The sequence below is a fragment of the Patagioenas fasciata genome, chromosome 16 (genome assembly GCF_037038585.1).
Source record: "Patagioenas fasciata isolate bPatFas1 chromosome 16, bPatFas1.hap1, whole genome shotgun sequence".
NCBI classification, from domain to species: Eukaryota; Metazoa; Chordata; class Aves; order Columbiformes; family Columbidae; genus Patagioenas; species Patagioenas fasciata.
The window spans coordinates 3,201,862-3,219,344 of NC_092535.1; the positions used below are offsets into that span (position 1 = coordinate 3,201,862).

At 45.0% G+C, this 17,483-nt stretch overlaps 1 protein-coding gene across 6 annotated transcripts in view; it reads right to left on the reverse strand.

Moving 5' to 3' along the window:
- Positions 1–17,483, reverse strand: part of ARHGAP40 (Rho GTPase activating protein 40) — a 39,742-nt gene that overhangs the window by 11,905 nt on the left and 10,354 nt on the right. For 2 of the 6 annotated variants that reach the window (XM_065850094.2, XM_065850093.2), the window contains exons 2-3: positions 4,920–5,122; positions 849–1,069 (exon numbers count right to left, since the gene is read on the reverse strand). In XM_065850094.2, coding sequence (XP_065706166.1) covers positions 849–1,069; positions 4,920–5,100 — 402 coding nt within the window. In that variant the 5' untranslated portion in view covers positions 5,101–5,122. Of the gene's footprint in view, positions 1–848; positions 1,070–4,919; positions 5,123–14,734; positions 15,182–17,483 lie in introns of those variants that run through there. The other 4 variants (XM_071815450.1, XM_071815449.1, XM_071815448.1 and 1 more) reach the window with 3 other exon arrangements.

Genomic DNA, 17,483 nt, shown 5'->3' on the forward strand with positions numbered 1-17,483 from the left:
AGCTCAATTTGCTGAACGTAGTTTTTCCCATAGGTAGAGCCCATTGAAACTTTCGCCCCACAACCACAGCACCTTCCAGCGATGCTGCAGACTGGTCGTGTCATTCCCTTTATGCACTCAAGTGTTTATTTGTGTATATTTCATCTCATTATAGTAAAACAAGTTTCAAAGATGCTCAGGTTGAGGAAAAGGAGCATTGAGTTCAGGTAGAGATCAAGAGTCCCATGCTACTTAAAATGCCAGAGCTCTGTTAAGCTCAGCACCTTCAGACTAGACATTTGACTGAGTAGAAAAGGCCACAGGGAACCCTGATTGGGACACTTTCCAGCAGCCACTCGAAAAAACAAGGGTACTCATCCTTGTGGCCACAACCAAAAGAGGAGCAGCACAGCAGGAAAGCACCTGCTAAGTTAATGGTCATGTATTCTCCGGGAAAAAATACAGACAGTGGCTATTCTTTCTCTAGAATTACTGACTGCACGAGGGCAGCTTATCAGAACTGAAGTCAGAAATTCTCTCTTTTACTGGTTAATAATCATTTAACATGTCACTGGCATAAGGAAAACACAAGAGGGCTCCAAACGATACCAGCGCTCCACAAGGCTGCAGTGCTAGAGGCACTACACACAAGTTTTCCAGCAGTTGTAGGAGGACTATGGATCTGCAGGTTTTGTAGCAATTTCTCAATGCTGTAAGCTGGATGCAGGATTTCTACAGTCTCAGCTTCATTTCGGCTCAAAAGTTTACTTGCTCTATGTGGAGATGAAAGCAGCCCTGGACTCAGAAAGCCAACCCAGCTACCGCAATGCAACAAAGTGGGATCATGAGATGCCATGAAATCAAGATACCTCAGAGCTGACAACTCCAAAAATGTCTCGGACATCACGCACGGGATGCTTGTTCTTCCTCCTCCGTGAGCGGGAGTAGGTGTCCAGGCGCCGCTGCACCGCAGCAGCCTGGGTCTTGGTCAGGGTGGAGAGCAGCACGATGTTCTCGTTGTCGGAGGCACGGTCCCCGAGGAGGTCGGACAGACCCGCGTCCTGGAGCCACTCGGCTTCAGCTTCCCCTTCTGAGAGGGAAGGGGTGAGGAGAGAAAGGAAAACAGCAATTTGAGTGCTTGAAACACTTCACATCCCTATTCTGTACCATTTTCAGTGGATTAGTATCCAATCACTCAACAAAAGCAAGTGTTATTCTTACTCTGTGTATTCACTATGTCTGTGCCTATTCAAAACAACACTAATATTAAAGACCATCCCAGTTCCAGAATGAAATGTGAGAAGCCTAGAGACAGTACAGCAGCATCACTCAAGCGCGATTCCACTTCATTCTTCAATATATATAAGTAAGTTGCACTTCAAACACAAAAGACAGCTTTTTCCTTATGGGATGTGCTCTTTGTGTAAGTGAGAAAGTGCCCTGAGCAAGGCCTCTATTACAAATCCAAGGATAAAAGAAGCAATTTAGCAAGTGGCTTCAATTTCAATACAGCAAACACCATGAAGCCTTTATCTTTTTCGATTCTATGTACCACACTGATTCACTGCAAGCAGCTCCAGCATCGCTCTACCAAAGGTTATAATGGGAGAAAGAAAAGTCACAACTGAACTGACCGAAACAGAACAGTTTATTCCCACTTTTCCTTTCCAGTGCAAACTGGTATGTCCTCAGTTATCACAATTGCTCAGGCAAAGTTTTAATATTGCTGCATCAATAATAAAAAGCCACACTCTTGAGAGATTAAATAATTTAATTTTTCTGGGGAAACTGTGTTCGTGCAACTTGCAAAACCACGTTGTGACTCCACTAAAACTCTTCTCAGCCTTCTTTGTATTCTTAGGTGCTTTAATAAAGCAGAACTTTTTTTCAGCATCACGCCACAACAAATGGAGTAGGACCTGAAGTGAAGAGTTTCCTTTAATGAATCTTCTAGCCAACTGGTGAGCTTTCCTACTTGGCCTTAAGTTTTGGTGTTTTCCCATGTCTGGTTCCATGGAAGCTCAGGGGTCAGAGCATCCCTGCGCACTCGTGGTCCCGTTCATACCTCCTCGCTGTGCAGCTCTTTGTCCTTGAACCGTGGTCTCACAGCAGCACAGCACACAAAACTTCGGTTTATTTTGTCTTTGGGAAGCCCAAGGAAGTGTATCGCTTGCAAATCTCGAAAATATCCAATTCCAGTCATAACAGGAAACTAATCCAATACACAATACTAAACAGCAGGCCCTAAATCGGACATCCGTGTGAGCCTTCTGCCCCATCTGATGCCAAAGCACCCGATTTTAAGTCCTGTTTAATATTTTTGGCTCAGTTATGTTTGCCAGTAACACAAAAGGAAACCAGCAAAATAGGTTACTCATGGGGAGAAAGGGGAAATCCGAGAGAAACAAGTCGGAACTGAGAGCTCCCCAGAAACTGAGCTGCAGGTTTAAGCCTGGCGAGCTGTTCAGATTTGCCTTGTGGGCTCCAGACAAACAGCATTTCAGGCGGGCACAATTAGGAATAAATTTGCAAAACTAAACAGCACCAGTTCGAAAACCTTACTTGAAACATAAAAGCTACCAAAATATAGCATCCATAATAAAGCATTGTTTAAAAAAAAAAAAAAAAAAGCTAAAGGACAGCTAAACATCCTACAATTCCAGACTAAACTTTAAGCACAACTTCCTATATGGTTTTTGAAGGTAGAGCAGAATCACTCTTCGCAGACACTTCTCAGACATTATTACAGGCTATAAGGATGCTTATAGACATTTCAGTGGCACTACCGCACAGAGCACATACGTTATCAGTCTGCTGTACAGTCAGGCTGTGGAGAGAGCTGGATAAACAGCAGATAGCAAGGAAAGGACATTGTTCCTTGTATTTCAGGAATGAGCTACGTTCATAGAATAGTTTGGATTAGAAGGGACATTCAAAGCTCATCCAGTGCCACCCCTGCCATGAGCAGGGACATCTTCACCAGCTCAGGTTGCTCAGAGCCCCGTCCAGCCTGGCCTGGGATGTCTCCAGGGATGGGGCATCCACCACCTCTCTGGGCAACCTGGGCCAGGCTCTCACCACCCTCAGGGCCAACAATTTCTTCCTCGTGTCCAGCCTGAAGGGGCTACTTGCTGCCTCGTTCAGTTGTTAGTATGGCCACAAGCATCACCAGTTGACCCAGCTCTTCTGCAAAGTTCCACGCTGGCCTCCCACTACCAAGCAGGTTCCCACATCACCACCCTTCACAGGGGACCAGCGTTCTCCAAGTGGGTCAGTGGTTTCGCAACACCTTATCTACACGCAGCCTCCATGCTGTCCCTGTGCCGCGATGACGATCAGGTATTTGTCAAGTCGAGCCACGCTGTCTTCAGACTGATCTGGTAGCTGTGGTCAAGCTCAGTTTCTTGGGCCTTTCACAAAAGCGATGGTGCCTTTGGCTCTGAGGAGCCCTGAAGCTCTGTGCTGCATTGCCACCTCGTGGTGCTCTCACCATTAATTGAAGAGATATGGAAGCCAAAAGGCACCAGTCAAATCCAGCCTCCTGCATCCACACCATCTGAAGTTTCCCCTTGCTACTTAGGCTTCCAGCACAACAGCGATTTGACTAAGGTCCTCTGCAGAAGGCAACAGGAGGCCAAAGTGCCGTACCTCCTGCCCCAGCCTGCTGGGAAGGCTTCACTACTTGGAGCATCGTTTCAAGTTTGTCTGGTTTCAATGGCCAATTAAGTAGTCAGGTGTTGCCTGCCAGATTAATATACAGCATTAAAAGACACTTTTATTTGTCTCCCTGCTTACACACAGTAATTAAATTGCCTCTAGCATATCAGTGTTTTGGATATCCCAGACAGCCTTTCGCCTCATGGCGCAGCCTCTTTTCCAGAGTCTCCTTCCTGGAGCACTCACTTTCAGAATCACTTTTGCATCTCTTCCTGCTCTAAACCAACCCAAATTTACATCCTTTATGCAGGAACACTAAGAGCAGAACTTACTGTTTACCATGTCTTGTCTACTATGGCAGACACAGACAATGATCTCTCCAGACCCATCTCCATGCACCAGGACAGCTACTGACCCTTCCCAAGCTTGGCAGCAAGCTGGGACTTTCACTAAACATTTCCCCATTGCATACATGGATCCTGCTCAATTTCAGGCCAGCACAACAGCTGCAGGCTGTACAGGATGCAAATGCGACCGCTCAGGAGGATGTAGAGCCAACTCAACCACATTCTTCAAAACAGACCTGGGAAATGTGTGATCCAATCTGTGGGAATGCGTATTACAGTTCATCCTCCCTCCAGCACCCCAGGACGTAGTACCTCCCATGTCTAAAGGTAATTGGTCCAGGTTCCAGTCACTCCAAAATATACGATAACATTGATGCTACAGAAAGCCCATTAGAAACATCCCATGCACATGAAGAAGCCATCAAAAGAAAGAAAGGGGTGGGGGGGAAAGGAGATATATAAGAAAAGCCTTGTGTGAATGGACTTAGGTAATTCCAGATGTTTATTACGGTTTCTTGAATAGCGAAGCAGAGGGGGAAAAGTTTGCCTCCCACCAAAGCAGCTCTCATAAAAGCCACTATGATGAAGTCTCAGAAGAACGCACACAAACAAGCCTTCCAAAACACCATCAGCTGCATGGGGAGTGAGAGCCCCCCCATTTAGTGGGGACTGTCTGAAAAATCCTGGAGCCTCAAACGTACTCCTGATGGACCTTTAGAGTTAGCTTTGATTCAGAAGCTGAATCCAGCTCAGGCCTCCTCTTCTGCAGGGTATTATCCACCACCCAATGTAAAAATATATGTACACCTCTGATTTGACTAGTAATCTTCTAGCCGTATTCCAACATGCTTCTAAAATCATTCAGGCAGATAAGCAAATTTTCTCTCCAAAATGTTCATCTTCCTCCCCTCACTCCCAACATTTTTGGCAACCTACCCTCTTGTGTTTTGACATCTGCAAGGCTGCATTCCTCTTGCTCAGCTTCAACGCTCTGTTTAATGTTCTCTACTTCCAGCCAAAAACTGTCCATTGACAAGTTGTCTGAAGACTCTACCCTGGAATTCACGCCCTCTGACACCGGGGATGCCAAAGGACTCTTCGGAGGAAGCTGGTTCATTTTGCAAGGGCAATTTCTGCTACTGAGAGAGGAAGAGATAAGGAGAGAGATTAAGCCACATGTTTTCAGCTATGGCATTCAGAATACAGAGGTCTTCATTGATTAATGACTGCAATAAAAGCCAGAGGTAAGTGCTAGACTTCCTTTGGGTAGTGTTTAGCGGTAACAGACGAGTTTGGGATCAAATCCCCTAGAGTAGGGGAAAAACTGCTGTCAAAACACATGAGAGGACACAGCATCAACATCGGTTTTCTGATATTGTCCTTCCAGTGACCCGAGACACCACCTACCACTCCTACATTTGCTTCCGACACTCTCCTGCAAACTTGCACGAACACCCTTCACATTCACAGACAACCAAGGTGTTTCAAGCTCAGTGCATTTCCACACACCGCAAACCTGACAACTCCCAGCCAGGGCAGACTGAACCCAGAAGCCTTGACCTCCGTATACAGAAATCATCATGGCTCCAGCATCTCCTGCAATAAATAACTCGGATGTCCGAGGCCTTCTTTTCCCGCCCAGACCAGATTTCACAGTATCACGGTATGTTTGGGATTGGAAGGGACCTCAGAAGATCATCCAGTCCAATCCCCCCACCAGAACAGGAACGCCTAGGTGAGGTCACACAGGAACATGTCCAAGCGGGTTTGAATGTCTCCAGGGAGGGAGACTCCACAACCTCCCTGGGCAGCCTGTTTCTTCTCAAATTTAAGTGGAATCTCTTGTGTTCCAGTTTGATCCCATTACCCCTTGTCCTATCATTGTTTGCCACCGAGAAGAGCCTGGCTCCATCCTCATGGCACTCACCTTTTATATACTTATAGACATTAATAAGGTCCCCCCTTAGCCTCCTCTCCTCCAAACTAAAGAGCCCCAGCTCCCTCAGCCTTTCTTCATAAGGGAGGTGCTCCAATCCCTTAATCATCTTTGTTGCCCTACGCTGGACCCTCTCCAGCAGTTTCCTGTCCTTCTTGAACTGAGGGGCCCAGAACTGGACACAATACTCCAGACGGGGTCTCACCACCCATTTTTCCAGATTTTTCAGCTGTGAAACAGCACAAGTGTCCTGGGAAACACAAATATACAGAATTTTCTTACCACCCTGCTGATTAATTCATGGGCAGCCAAAGTCCCAGACTTGCCTCCTTCAGCTTTCAACCTCTGTGCAGCAAGTTGGGAGGTTCTCACCAGTTCATAAAATAATGCCCCTCCTGCAATGAATTTTAATTCACTTCAAAGGGTTGTAAGCTGTTTAAACCCTGCTGTATACCTTTTCCAAAGACTTAAAAAAAACCAAAGGGATAAGTGGAACCTACTTGTGAGAACACCTCAATTGTGCAACTTATGAATACACAATTAAAGAGACTGTACACTGCACTAACTCTGGGTGGTTGGAAAAACACCTGTGAACAGCAAACACCACCACACACAGATCGGAATTGCTTTCTCGTCTCACAACAACAACGAGCAGATCAAGTCTTGTGCCTGGACAACCATGACAAGAAAACAACCACCAAATGCAATTTAGCCTCCCAGCTCTAGAAGGATTTAGAAAGTTATAGGTGGCAATATAACCAGAAAGTTTTAGTTCCTTTCATTCTGAAAGGTAATTATTAGCAGTTCTGGCATTAAATTGCTTCTGTTATAGAGGCATTTCAAGTCATCAAAGACTAAGTTTAAAAATCTACCAACCAAGAGGTCCATGTTGTAGGATATTCTGCACTTATATTTACACATGTGCATGCATATTACACTCATAGCTTTTTCCAACATGCACCTAGGCAGCCCTTCTCTTCTAAAGGTCAGAACTAAAGCAATAACCATCATTCCAGGAACACCCAGAGCCAGCAACATCGTTGAGAACAAGTATAAGAAGGTTTTTGTTTGCTTGTTCTACAGGAACACAGAAGTTAAAGATTGAAAAGAGCTATTGCGCCACTCAGCCCACATCTGACAAGGGCAGAGGAGATCTGCTTTTTCAATACTCACCCCCACTTCTCCCACCCCCTCCTTTCCTATTTCTGGATATCCAAATAACAGGCATCCAGTTGAGATCCCACTTTATAGCCTGGTAGAGCACTTAAATAGTCATTCTAAGTTGTTTTTTGTTTTCTTTTGTTTGGATGAACTAGCAGTGCTTGCACCAACGTTTGGTTTATTTGTTTGTGGGGTTTGTGTGTGTGTGTGAGGGGTTTTTTTTTAACCTTCATATTTCATGTTCATCTGTCCCAGTTCTACTGCTACCATCCCAAATCATTATTTACCCCTTCAACTTTTTACTTATATCTCCACTGATTAGGACTTAAAAATTTAGATAGCATCCCTCACAGTAACTCTTCATCTTCAGTACTACTCTCCATTTTCCCACATTTACTGACAGCCTTATCATAAGTGGATTAGATTAAAACAAAACTACCTTGCTAGCATAAAAAAAAACCCGTTTAATACCTTGCCATGATATCCCATGGTATCTCATTAGAATATTATTAAATGATACTATTAAAGAGCAGTCACTTGTAACATAAAACTAGAAAGGGGATTTTAGATTATCTTGAGCAACTTGGTTTTGGCCATACCAGTGCCAGAAACACTGTGGCAGCCGAATTTGCGCTATGGAGCAGTCTCTCAATGCACAGCACTAGACAGGCTGAGGAACCATCTCAAGCTCTCCTAATTGCTCTACTAAAGGCACTCAGCAGGCACAGAATAGTTCTTCTTGCCTGAAGTTACTACACTATACTATCATGGCATCTAGGTTATACAGATCAAAGAACCCCTAAAAAGTATTCTTCCTGCATTTTCAGCTTGGTTTAGAGTTGGCTCATCTCACATGCCATAAATCCCCATGTATTCACACCCAAAGAGAAGATAGGTTTGCAGATCCAGCAGAACCTACTCTAGACCCAAACAGCAGCTTGCACCAAGCACAGGCACTCTGTGACAAGCCTGTGTGTCACAGGTGGCTGTGACAATGCCTTCCCCACACCTGCCTGGAAAAAGAAAATAAGCCAACAAAAATACTGTCTTCAGCTCTTTCAAAAGGGTGACTCTTGACTCAGAGGTTCTGCATGACTTAGCCAGTACCAGATCTTGAATGCAAGCTTTGCCCCAGGAGATACTACAACCAAGTGGAGTAATACTTATCTAGGGCAACAAGGCATATTCCTGGTGCACATCTGAGAAGGGTGACAACATCCTTACGGGCCATGTTTCGAGCCACAGCCCCACCAACTTTTGATCTACCAGCACATTTAGTGCATATTAAGACAATATAGTTCTGGTGCAAGGGTATAGTTTTGCCAGACAGTGAATTTGCTGTACTCCATCCCACTTTGACATGTGCTTCTGTACCACAAGGTTATTTTGCTTCCTTCCACAGCTGGAAACATGGATGAACTAGTAGTGCTTGCACCAAAAAGCTCCACCATCAGTCACACTATATTCCTACTCTAGGAGAGCCGTATTTGAACCACTTGCAAGTCGAAGAGCCCAAAAGCCATACTAACTTCTCAACAACCTCACAAACTGCCGCCCTAGACCCTGTTCCACCAAGGTACAGGATCTAACATCACATTGCAGCTCTACACAGCAGCAGGATCCAAGGCCCAGCTCTACAAGTCCTAAGTTAGCGCTGTTGTTCCTGTCTCACAGGGCAACAAAGAAAAGTCAGGCCTTTGAATTCAGAAAACACTTTATTGTCTGGTCTAAATATTTTTTTTTCTTTGAACACACAAATCCAGCTACCTGGGTGGAAAGTTTATTTTAGATTCAGTGTACCTAAGAGATTGTTCTTCCTCATCGCATTCCCAAGTCAATGGAGGGCAATCTCTGACGTACAAACATAGCAACAGTTCAGATTGAAAGTGTAGATTGTTGGCTTAAAATGTTACTCACTCAGTTGCAACTGGGCAAAGAGCAGGTGGAATGACCAAGTTCACTCAGTTGCACTATCAACGTCACAAAAAGCTTACGTTTTAAAAATTAACCCAGCAAAAAACAAACTGACCAGAAAGACCCGGTTAAAGCCAGCCATTAAGGAATGACTCTGTGAAAAGACTGCCCATCCAAACTCAGTCTTCTCTTATTTAAGAGCACAACTCGTATTAACGGGGCTTGAGATTCATTCAGTTGACTCCTTCAACACCTTCAGCCTAATCATGACTTAACAATACTAACAGCAGAGTTAAGAGACATTAGACTTGTCTGGACCATATAAAGTTTATGTTTTTATTATTTCTTCTATAAATCCCCTCCGTGCAGAGCCCTTACCGAGATTTGCATGCCTGCAGAGTGTTGACTCTGAGTGGTGGTGGTTCACCAGTCCTGGGCTAGAATATGCAGTCTCGGTGTAGTTTTTCATCTGTTCCTAGATACTGTCAACACACAGCAAATACATTGCAAACACTCGTGCAACCCTTGGCCCTCTTGAATATCAAAATAGAATAAACACTGTTGCTATGCATTTGTTCATTCTGGGCTTGAATCATTCCCAGAGAGCTTCTCCAAGGATCTGTAGCTGCCTAAACTACTTCACTGCTTGCTCGACCTCCTTCCCTCATTGAAATACCTTTCTAGCAGATTAATAAATAGGTTCTTTCCCAAGCATTTCAAGCAGAACAGGAGGCAACAAGTGTAAGCCAAGAAAATGGAATTCCTTTAATGCCGTTTCCAGAAAAACTAAGATGAAAAAAAGGCAACAGGAACAGAAGAATTGAGTTAGGCAAGGGAGTCCTTCCATATGACAAGCACCTAATTTTTAAAAGACGTTTCCAAAGATCCGCAGCAAGCACAAAGGCAGGCATGAAAGAAACAAACACATGGAAGGAGTCTGAATTAACCTCAAGAGCAAGGTAGGAGCAGCACACCAACTCACAACATCATAGCAACTCAGACCACCAGCATGCAACAAAAGCTCTTCTGAAAACAGTTGCAGTATTTTGACAGATAAAGAATACAAAAATACATTAGCATCACAACACACACATCTTACTGGCTTTCACTTTAATTCAAGATCAAAAAAATAAATGGGTACAAAAGCACAAAATTAAAAGAAACACACAGAAAAGTCCATGCGGGAAAAAAATGCCTCTTCACTTTGCTTCCAAGCTCCTACCCTGAGCAAGCAGCTTGAACCCAAGCGAAGAACTGCGTAGGTAAATCTTAAGAGAAAGAATCAACTCAAGGTCAGCTCACCACAGTTCATAACATGATAGGTTTTCTTGTTTAAAATCACACAGTAGGGTAAAGGCATCCAGAACCAACAGACAGAAGATTTGAAAAGCCAGAGAAAATCCTGAAGCAGTTAGTCACCAATTTATAGCTGTCTCTACATAAAAAGATCCATAATTTTGCTTACTGAAACTGTTGGAAGTTTAAACCTTGGTCTTTCAAAGATAGAAAAGTTAATATAAGAGCATCTCCATTTATGAAATAAGTCAATCTACTTATTATCAGAATTTTAGATAAAATATTCAAAATCGGCTATTTTATTCAGATATGTAGAATTACACAAAACTCCATTCCCAACATAGACAGCAAATTTATCCAGGACATGCCTTGTGGACACAAGCTCCACACCTTTTCTACCAAAGGTCTAAATCAAAGCCAAGCTTTATTGCGAATCTTTAAAGCCTGGCTTTGTTACTCCTCCAATCCTCAAATTTGGTACACAAAGTATAAACACCACAGACTACCAATCCCCTCCTCCTCCCCACAAGCAGCAGTAAAAGAGCCACACTGAAGCTCACTCTTAGGAAAAAATGAAAAGCATATGGTTCAGATTCCTCAGACCAGACCATAAAAGTAAAGACAGACTAATTATCAAATTACCGATGAACAATTACTTACCCAACACACTCTTACCGTGCTTTACTAAACCAAAGCAGCTCAAGAGGCACAATTAAAGCTATCTTAGAAGCAAGCTGCCCCTGCTGCCGTACGTCTTTGAATATCTCTAACCATAGGGGATTTGTTCATATACGCAGTGGTTTCACCAAGAGCATCCCCCGTGAGAAGCCTTTAGCCCAGGCTAGTTTACACTGCACTGCCACTTATATTCGCATTAAGGCATTTTATCAAGCATTTCGCACCCATGGGATGGCACACTTGAAGGTCTGTCTCTATCGCACCAGCAAGAATAGCTAAGATGTCACTACTACAATTTGCTAATAAGATTACAGCTTGTTTTCAGTAACGCAGCAATCAGTTCATCAAGATCTCCCATTATGCAAGCAGCCTGGGGAGCAGCGTCATTTGGGGTTGTTTGCAAGAAGCCTGTTCTGCAAGTGATAAAGAGGACGTGCCAGGGAGCTCTGCATGCGTGGAGTGTTTCATCCCAGCTCCAGCTTCCTCTCACCCCAACAAGGCACTGTCCCCAACTCCTGTCCCAGCATCCCTGGTGACATCAGAGAGACAAAACAGCGATTCTCTGCCCAGTGCTATGTGGAGTGCGATGTGAATCCTGACCCTTGTAACACACGGCTTTAGCCCAGCACCTCCAGTGCTGTCTGTGCAGGACTCAAACCCCAGAGGCTACCTCCACCATAACACCAGGAGTTTTAAAGAAAGCATAGGCCATAACTTACCTGGCAGTAAGTGTTTCTATCAAAGTATTTAAGAGCAAAGAAACGCCATCTCAACATCTCTAAGAAACGCCATCTCAACATCTGTGTGAAACTCCATCTCAACATCTGTGTGAAACTCCATCTCAACATCTGTATCTCAGGCCTCCACCAGCAGTAGACTTGTCTCCACTCTGTCTAGTAAGGGTCTGAATAACCAAGCTAAGGAATAGCAAAATTTGCCTGTAATTACAGATCTTCCTGGAGGCGCCTCAGACAAACACAGAGCAGCACAAACACCAGATTGATAAGCCCACGCAGATACAGCCAAATTAAAAATATTCAAAGGCATGTTTAGTTTAGTCTATTAGCTGGGTGTCTGTCCCACCACACTAGAGATAGTTCTGGCCTCAGAGGCCATAAGCCATGCTCTCTGAATGTGCTTTTTTGTTTTGCTGTAAGGACACTGCAGACGAGCCCGTTGTTCACTTTCCCTGTGTTCACACGGTGAGCCAAACAGGAAAGGGCTTTCATTGACACGGAAATCCGGCCACGGAAAGGGGTACCTGGCCAAAACAAAGCTGTAGGAGTACTGTGATCTTTAATGCAGTTGTTAATTGATAAGCCTGATCTACCAGATTATTATATAAGAAACGTTAATTAAAAGGTGACATTCTCATGCCTGTTGGTATCTTCACACACTCCACTGAATTCATCTAAATACACAAGCAGCTTTGTCCAGCCAGCAGCCGCAAAGATCCAGTCTGCCTTTCAAGTTCCATGTATCAGCATAACACCAGCACACCAAAACCCACAGTGACACCAGCTCCAAACAGGAGGTTCTCCACACTTGTTCTTACCCACCACCCCAGTACAGACACTGCCCTGGGCTCCCCCAGTTAAGCCCATGCATGGGATTCCCATGGCATTGCTGGCACGGACTCACTGCCCTCGAGTGACTTGGCTGTCACAGCCCCACAGCACACACTGACAGGGACCTTACCGCCGCCAGAATGAGTCAATACCTCGCAGTTACTGAACACATCCTCAAGACACGCTACCGTTACGTCAGATGAGACGCCCTGACTTTATTTCCATCACTGCTGTGACTTTAGGCAGGATGTTCAACCTCTGCACACCTTTGCTGTCCAGCTTGGGGACAAAGGGGGTGAGGGACCACATGGCTTTCAGAGGAAAGACTGCTAGTGTGGCTGAATCCTTTATAAGAAGGCCGTGCATTTATTTTTTGTGGGATCGTTCATCAGGGTGAAGCTTTTTACAAAAGCAGATGACCACATGCTAAGTATTTGTCCTACAAATTCTTTAAGGTTAAACTTAGACTAAATCAGGATGATAGAACTCATTTTCTTCTTGTAGCCCATTCTACCAGCTGTAGCTACATCACAGCAGGGAATGAGTAACTATAAGTTGTTGCTCAGATGTATGGGAACAGGCAAGAGACTGCAGAGGTCACAAGAGTAACCCGCTGACCAGCACAAAGCAAGGAGGAGCTGAGGGACGTGCTGGAATCCAGCGATGCTTCACACGTGAGAGGTTTAGGGATGCAGGAAGACAGGAAGGACACTCATAAGCTCTTTGCTTGGACTTCTCAGGTAAGAGTTATTACACATTAAACGTGCTCAGTTACTACAATGCCATAAAAAGCCTCCCCTAGGTTGAGATTTATAACTAATATAACTAATAACTGGCCACCAGCACTAGTCACCCCAGGAACCAGCAGCTCTACAGCACTGAGAGGAGGAGCAGGAGGCAGAGAGATCCAGTTCAGCAACAGAGCTCCTCAGTCGTGCTTTGGAGGAACGACACCAGCACCCCATGTAAACGAGTGGGTGTCTTCATGGGAACCCGCCAGCGTGCCACACTCGCCGCCGCAAAAATAAACACTCATTAATGTCAATCAATTAGAAAACCAGGATGGCTGGCGTATTGTCGCCTTATCACACAGGCACGTTTTAGGTCAATCCCAGCAGAGAGGTTTCGTTACACATATACACACGGGATGTCTTTCACCTGCTGGCGAGTCCCAAATTAACAGCTGCAAATTGCCACTTGCCAGGATTTAAGTGTTTTGGTCAAAGTTAGTGAGCAAGGGCAGGGTTCCTGCTGCAGCAGCTCTTCAGACCTGACCGCAGAGCTGTGCTGGCACCAGTACAGACACCAGAACTCAACTAACTCGCTTGGCAAAAATTATACATTGCCACCAAATAGTTTGATTTTTATCAAAGAAACCCTGCACCACTCAAGGTGCTAGTCTAGTTCTTTTACACATGGGTAGTTTTAAAGTAATTTATCATATAATTCCTGGGTCATTCTGTCATTGCCCCTAAGATTTTGTTGTTGTTACATCTCAATTTTTGCCTGCCATCTTTTAAAGATTTCCTTCCTCGCTTCTACACACAAGGTCAAAACAGACTAGGAAAATAGCAACATGAAAATGTGAGGTATGTTTAGAAAGAAAAATGACCATGAGTACATTCACACAAAACCAACGAGTTTCAATTACTGCAGCAGGCAGATGTTCTGAAACTTGGTGCAATTTCTAAGCTGACATAAATACACATTAGATGAAGTCGTAAGTAATTTAGTGCCGTTTAAGCACACAAACAGTGCAGTGTTTACCAACCAAAGTAGTTTGATTTTCAGTTGTATCCCTTTTGTATGTGTGCTTGGTGCAATATTTATAAATACGCAGTTCTCGCCTTTGTTCAGTTCTACAAATCACAGCACAGCTCTCAAACCCCACGAGCCGCCAGGGGAAAGACACAGTTTGCATTTTACCCCCCAGTCCCACTTGCACAGCTCACTGCACTGATCCCAGTCACAGAGTTAATACCAAAAAACCCAAAACAAAAAAAAAGGGGGGGGGGGGAGGATAGTCGGTTTCATTTCATGATCAAGGCAGTCAAAGCACAGTTTTAAAGAACTTGTCTCTGGAAATTTACCTTCTTTCCAGCCACCTTGCCCCAGGTATCGCCCTGTCCCTGTAGGAGGAAGAGCAGCGTCACCCCGCACAGCTGTAGCCCCAAGCTGTACCCCGCCATGCTCCGTACCTGCTGAGCCGGGCACAGCTGCCTGGTGCCAACGTCACCCGGGGCCTGGGGATCCTGCTGCTGGTGGCCCCCGAGCCACACATGCCACTCATGTCCATGTCCACTGGGGAGGAGAGCGGCGATCAGTCCATCCACACCCCTGCGCTGCCAATGAGTGACTGCCGAGCCTCGTGGCGGGTAACGAAGATCCGCTCCTCATCACCCACGAGGTGCTAATTGGGTGGCCGTGAGCATCCTTCTCCTCCCTCCCCGTATCCACACGCCTGGGTGACACTTGTGAGCAGCAGTGACGGTAAATGCACCCGTGCCTTCCAGGCAGTGGTGCCCAAGGCCGAGCCACCCGCGGCTGGGACACAGCACCCAGCCCTCCGAGTAACTGAAAACTAAACGGAGTTATTTCCAAGCCTGGGCTGAAGTTAAGGTCTGCTAAACATTAACTTGAGCTTCAGCTGCGCGAAAAAGTAACTCCCACAAGCAGCACTGGAAGGAGGAGTCGAACAGCATATTCGCTCCTCAAAACTGTGCTTCTCTGAAGTAAGAGAACATCAAGAAAAGCACAAAAGATCTGCCTGGGGACTCAGGGGTGGGGGTGCAGCAAAAAAAAACCCAAGCGCTTGTTATTATAAAAAAGCAAACTCAGCATATCCTGCCATAGTTGAGCAGTGAGTAAATCCCAGCTGTATGCAAGACACTGGTGTTGAAAGAGCAGCATAAACCCGTAACACCCACAGCGAATATTTTGCAAGCTCCAGATCCTTCTTTAAAAATCTCAGCAAGAAACACATAAGCAAAAAAGGGGTTAAAGCAGTCGAATTTCCGTCTACCTGCTGTCCCAACAGGTTTTGCTCTTTCCTTGTTATTCTCTCCACCCAACCTCCTTTCACAGTGTTTCTGTAACTTCCCTTTCCTCTAACATTTACTATTCATAGTCCTGAAGTTAAAAGGGACAAACAGGTAATTTATTTAAAGTTTCCTTAACGAAGACACACTAAGCTTCTCCAGCACAGGTAATAACCCCACTCCTTGTTTCCAATACTCCCAGAAAGACTGGATCTATGGCTCAGCCTGCTTTGCCTGCAACAGCTTAAAGGGCAGGAGCAGCTATTTTAGAGACAATCCCTCATAAAAAACACACAGAGGCCACCTCAGTTTTCTTCCTTACCCACGAATACAGCTATTTTTTCCAGCCACTGCTTCAGCCCAGCTGCTTTCATCCCACCTTGCGAACACACAGCTGATGTGTTGCAGAAGGAACGCTGCCCAAATTCCTGCCAGGATCCCGCTTCGCACCTTCTGTAGACCAGGATTAGCCCAGACTCTGTCCCAAGCCTACCCTGGCTGTGTCCAGGAGGGATCCCTGATTTACATTCTCTGTGCTACATTAAACGACATCAATTTTCCACGGTTTAGGCACAACCCCAGCCCATGGCCAAACCCCAGCATGGCTTCAGTCCCTTGAGGAGGTAGAGGGAAGGTAATTTCATTTGGGACTCAGAAGTATGTAAAGCATTAATGGGATTTTTCTTCTCCCCCCTGCTTCCTTTCTACTTAATCCAAATTCTTCCAAAATTTTATTCCTCCCCCCAAATTTTATACACTAAAGCAAAGCAAGAGAAGAGGCGCCCAGCAAGAAGGACCCACCATGCTGAAGGTGGGTGAGTCTTTCTCCAGGTAACTGAAGGCACCTGGGGGAACGCTCTTATGTACAGCTGGAGTCAGAGCTGCCTTCCCCTGGTTCACTTCAGTTCCCAACAGACCCACAGGCCTCACATATACACTGTGTGTTACATTTCTTATTCAGCTTATTCATCACAAGTGGTCCTAATAAGAATCATGAGGAATCAAATTCAAAACTCAGCTTATCCACTTCGTATCAACTTCTCCTCCATCAGCTCCGAAACAAGTTACCAGCGTGCAAAAAGAGTGAATCAAAACAGTTGTGATGCTTTATTCAGGTATACAGGGAATGGTTGTTGCAAAGCTACATTGAACAGAAGCCTACACCATCATATATGACCACACAAACTGCCCAGGGTTTGAGACATGGGAGGGGAGAGCGAGGAAGGGCAACGACAAAAACATCTATGAGAGGAGATGGGGCTGCTCTAAGCTTAACACCATGCCCTGAAACACGTGGTTGGGTTTCAGACCATCCCTTGTCCCACATGCAAAAGCAAATCTAAGCCGTCAGGACTGCAAGTAGATGGGCACAACAGCCCACAGCTACGTTCCTTCTCATTACATTTACTTTAATAACTTCAGCCAGCTGCTTGTCCCTTTGGACCAGCAGATTTTCAGATGGCTGTCAGTCACTCATATGGGCGAGCTCCATCGTTGCAGGTTTCCAACACAGAAGTAATAATTCAGCTGGGCTTGTTGCACAACTCAGACGAATTTAAAGCATCCAGAATGAAAACAGAATTCTCTAATAGTACATTCAGCTTTGATTACTCATATAAAGCATTACACAAGCATTACTGAAAGTTTAAGATCTCTGTGGATAATAACAGCTGCACTACCATCTACAGCCTTTCTCATATTCACCCTGTCTGGACTTCAGGTACTCACGGCATTTGAGAGGAATAATCAGTAAGTTAATTTCCTAGCTTGTGAGAAAAGAGGCAGAGGAATAGGACACGAGGCCAGCTGAGTCTGCATTTTTGGATGGAGTGAATCAGGATAAATATTCCAACTCCAGTTTCAAGTTCTCCAGTATGTTTCATGCTCCAGGACAATCCGCCTGGCATCA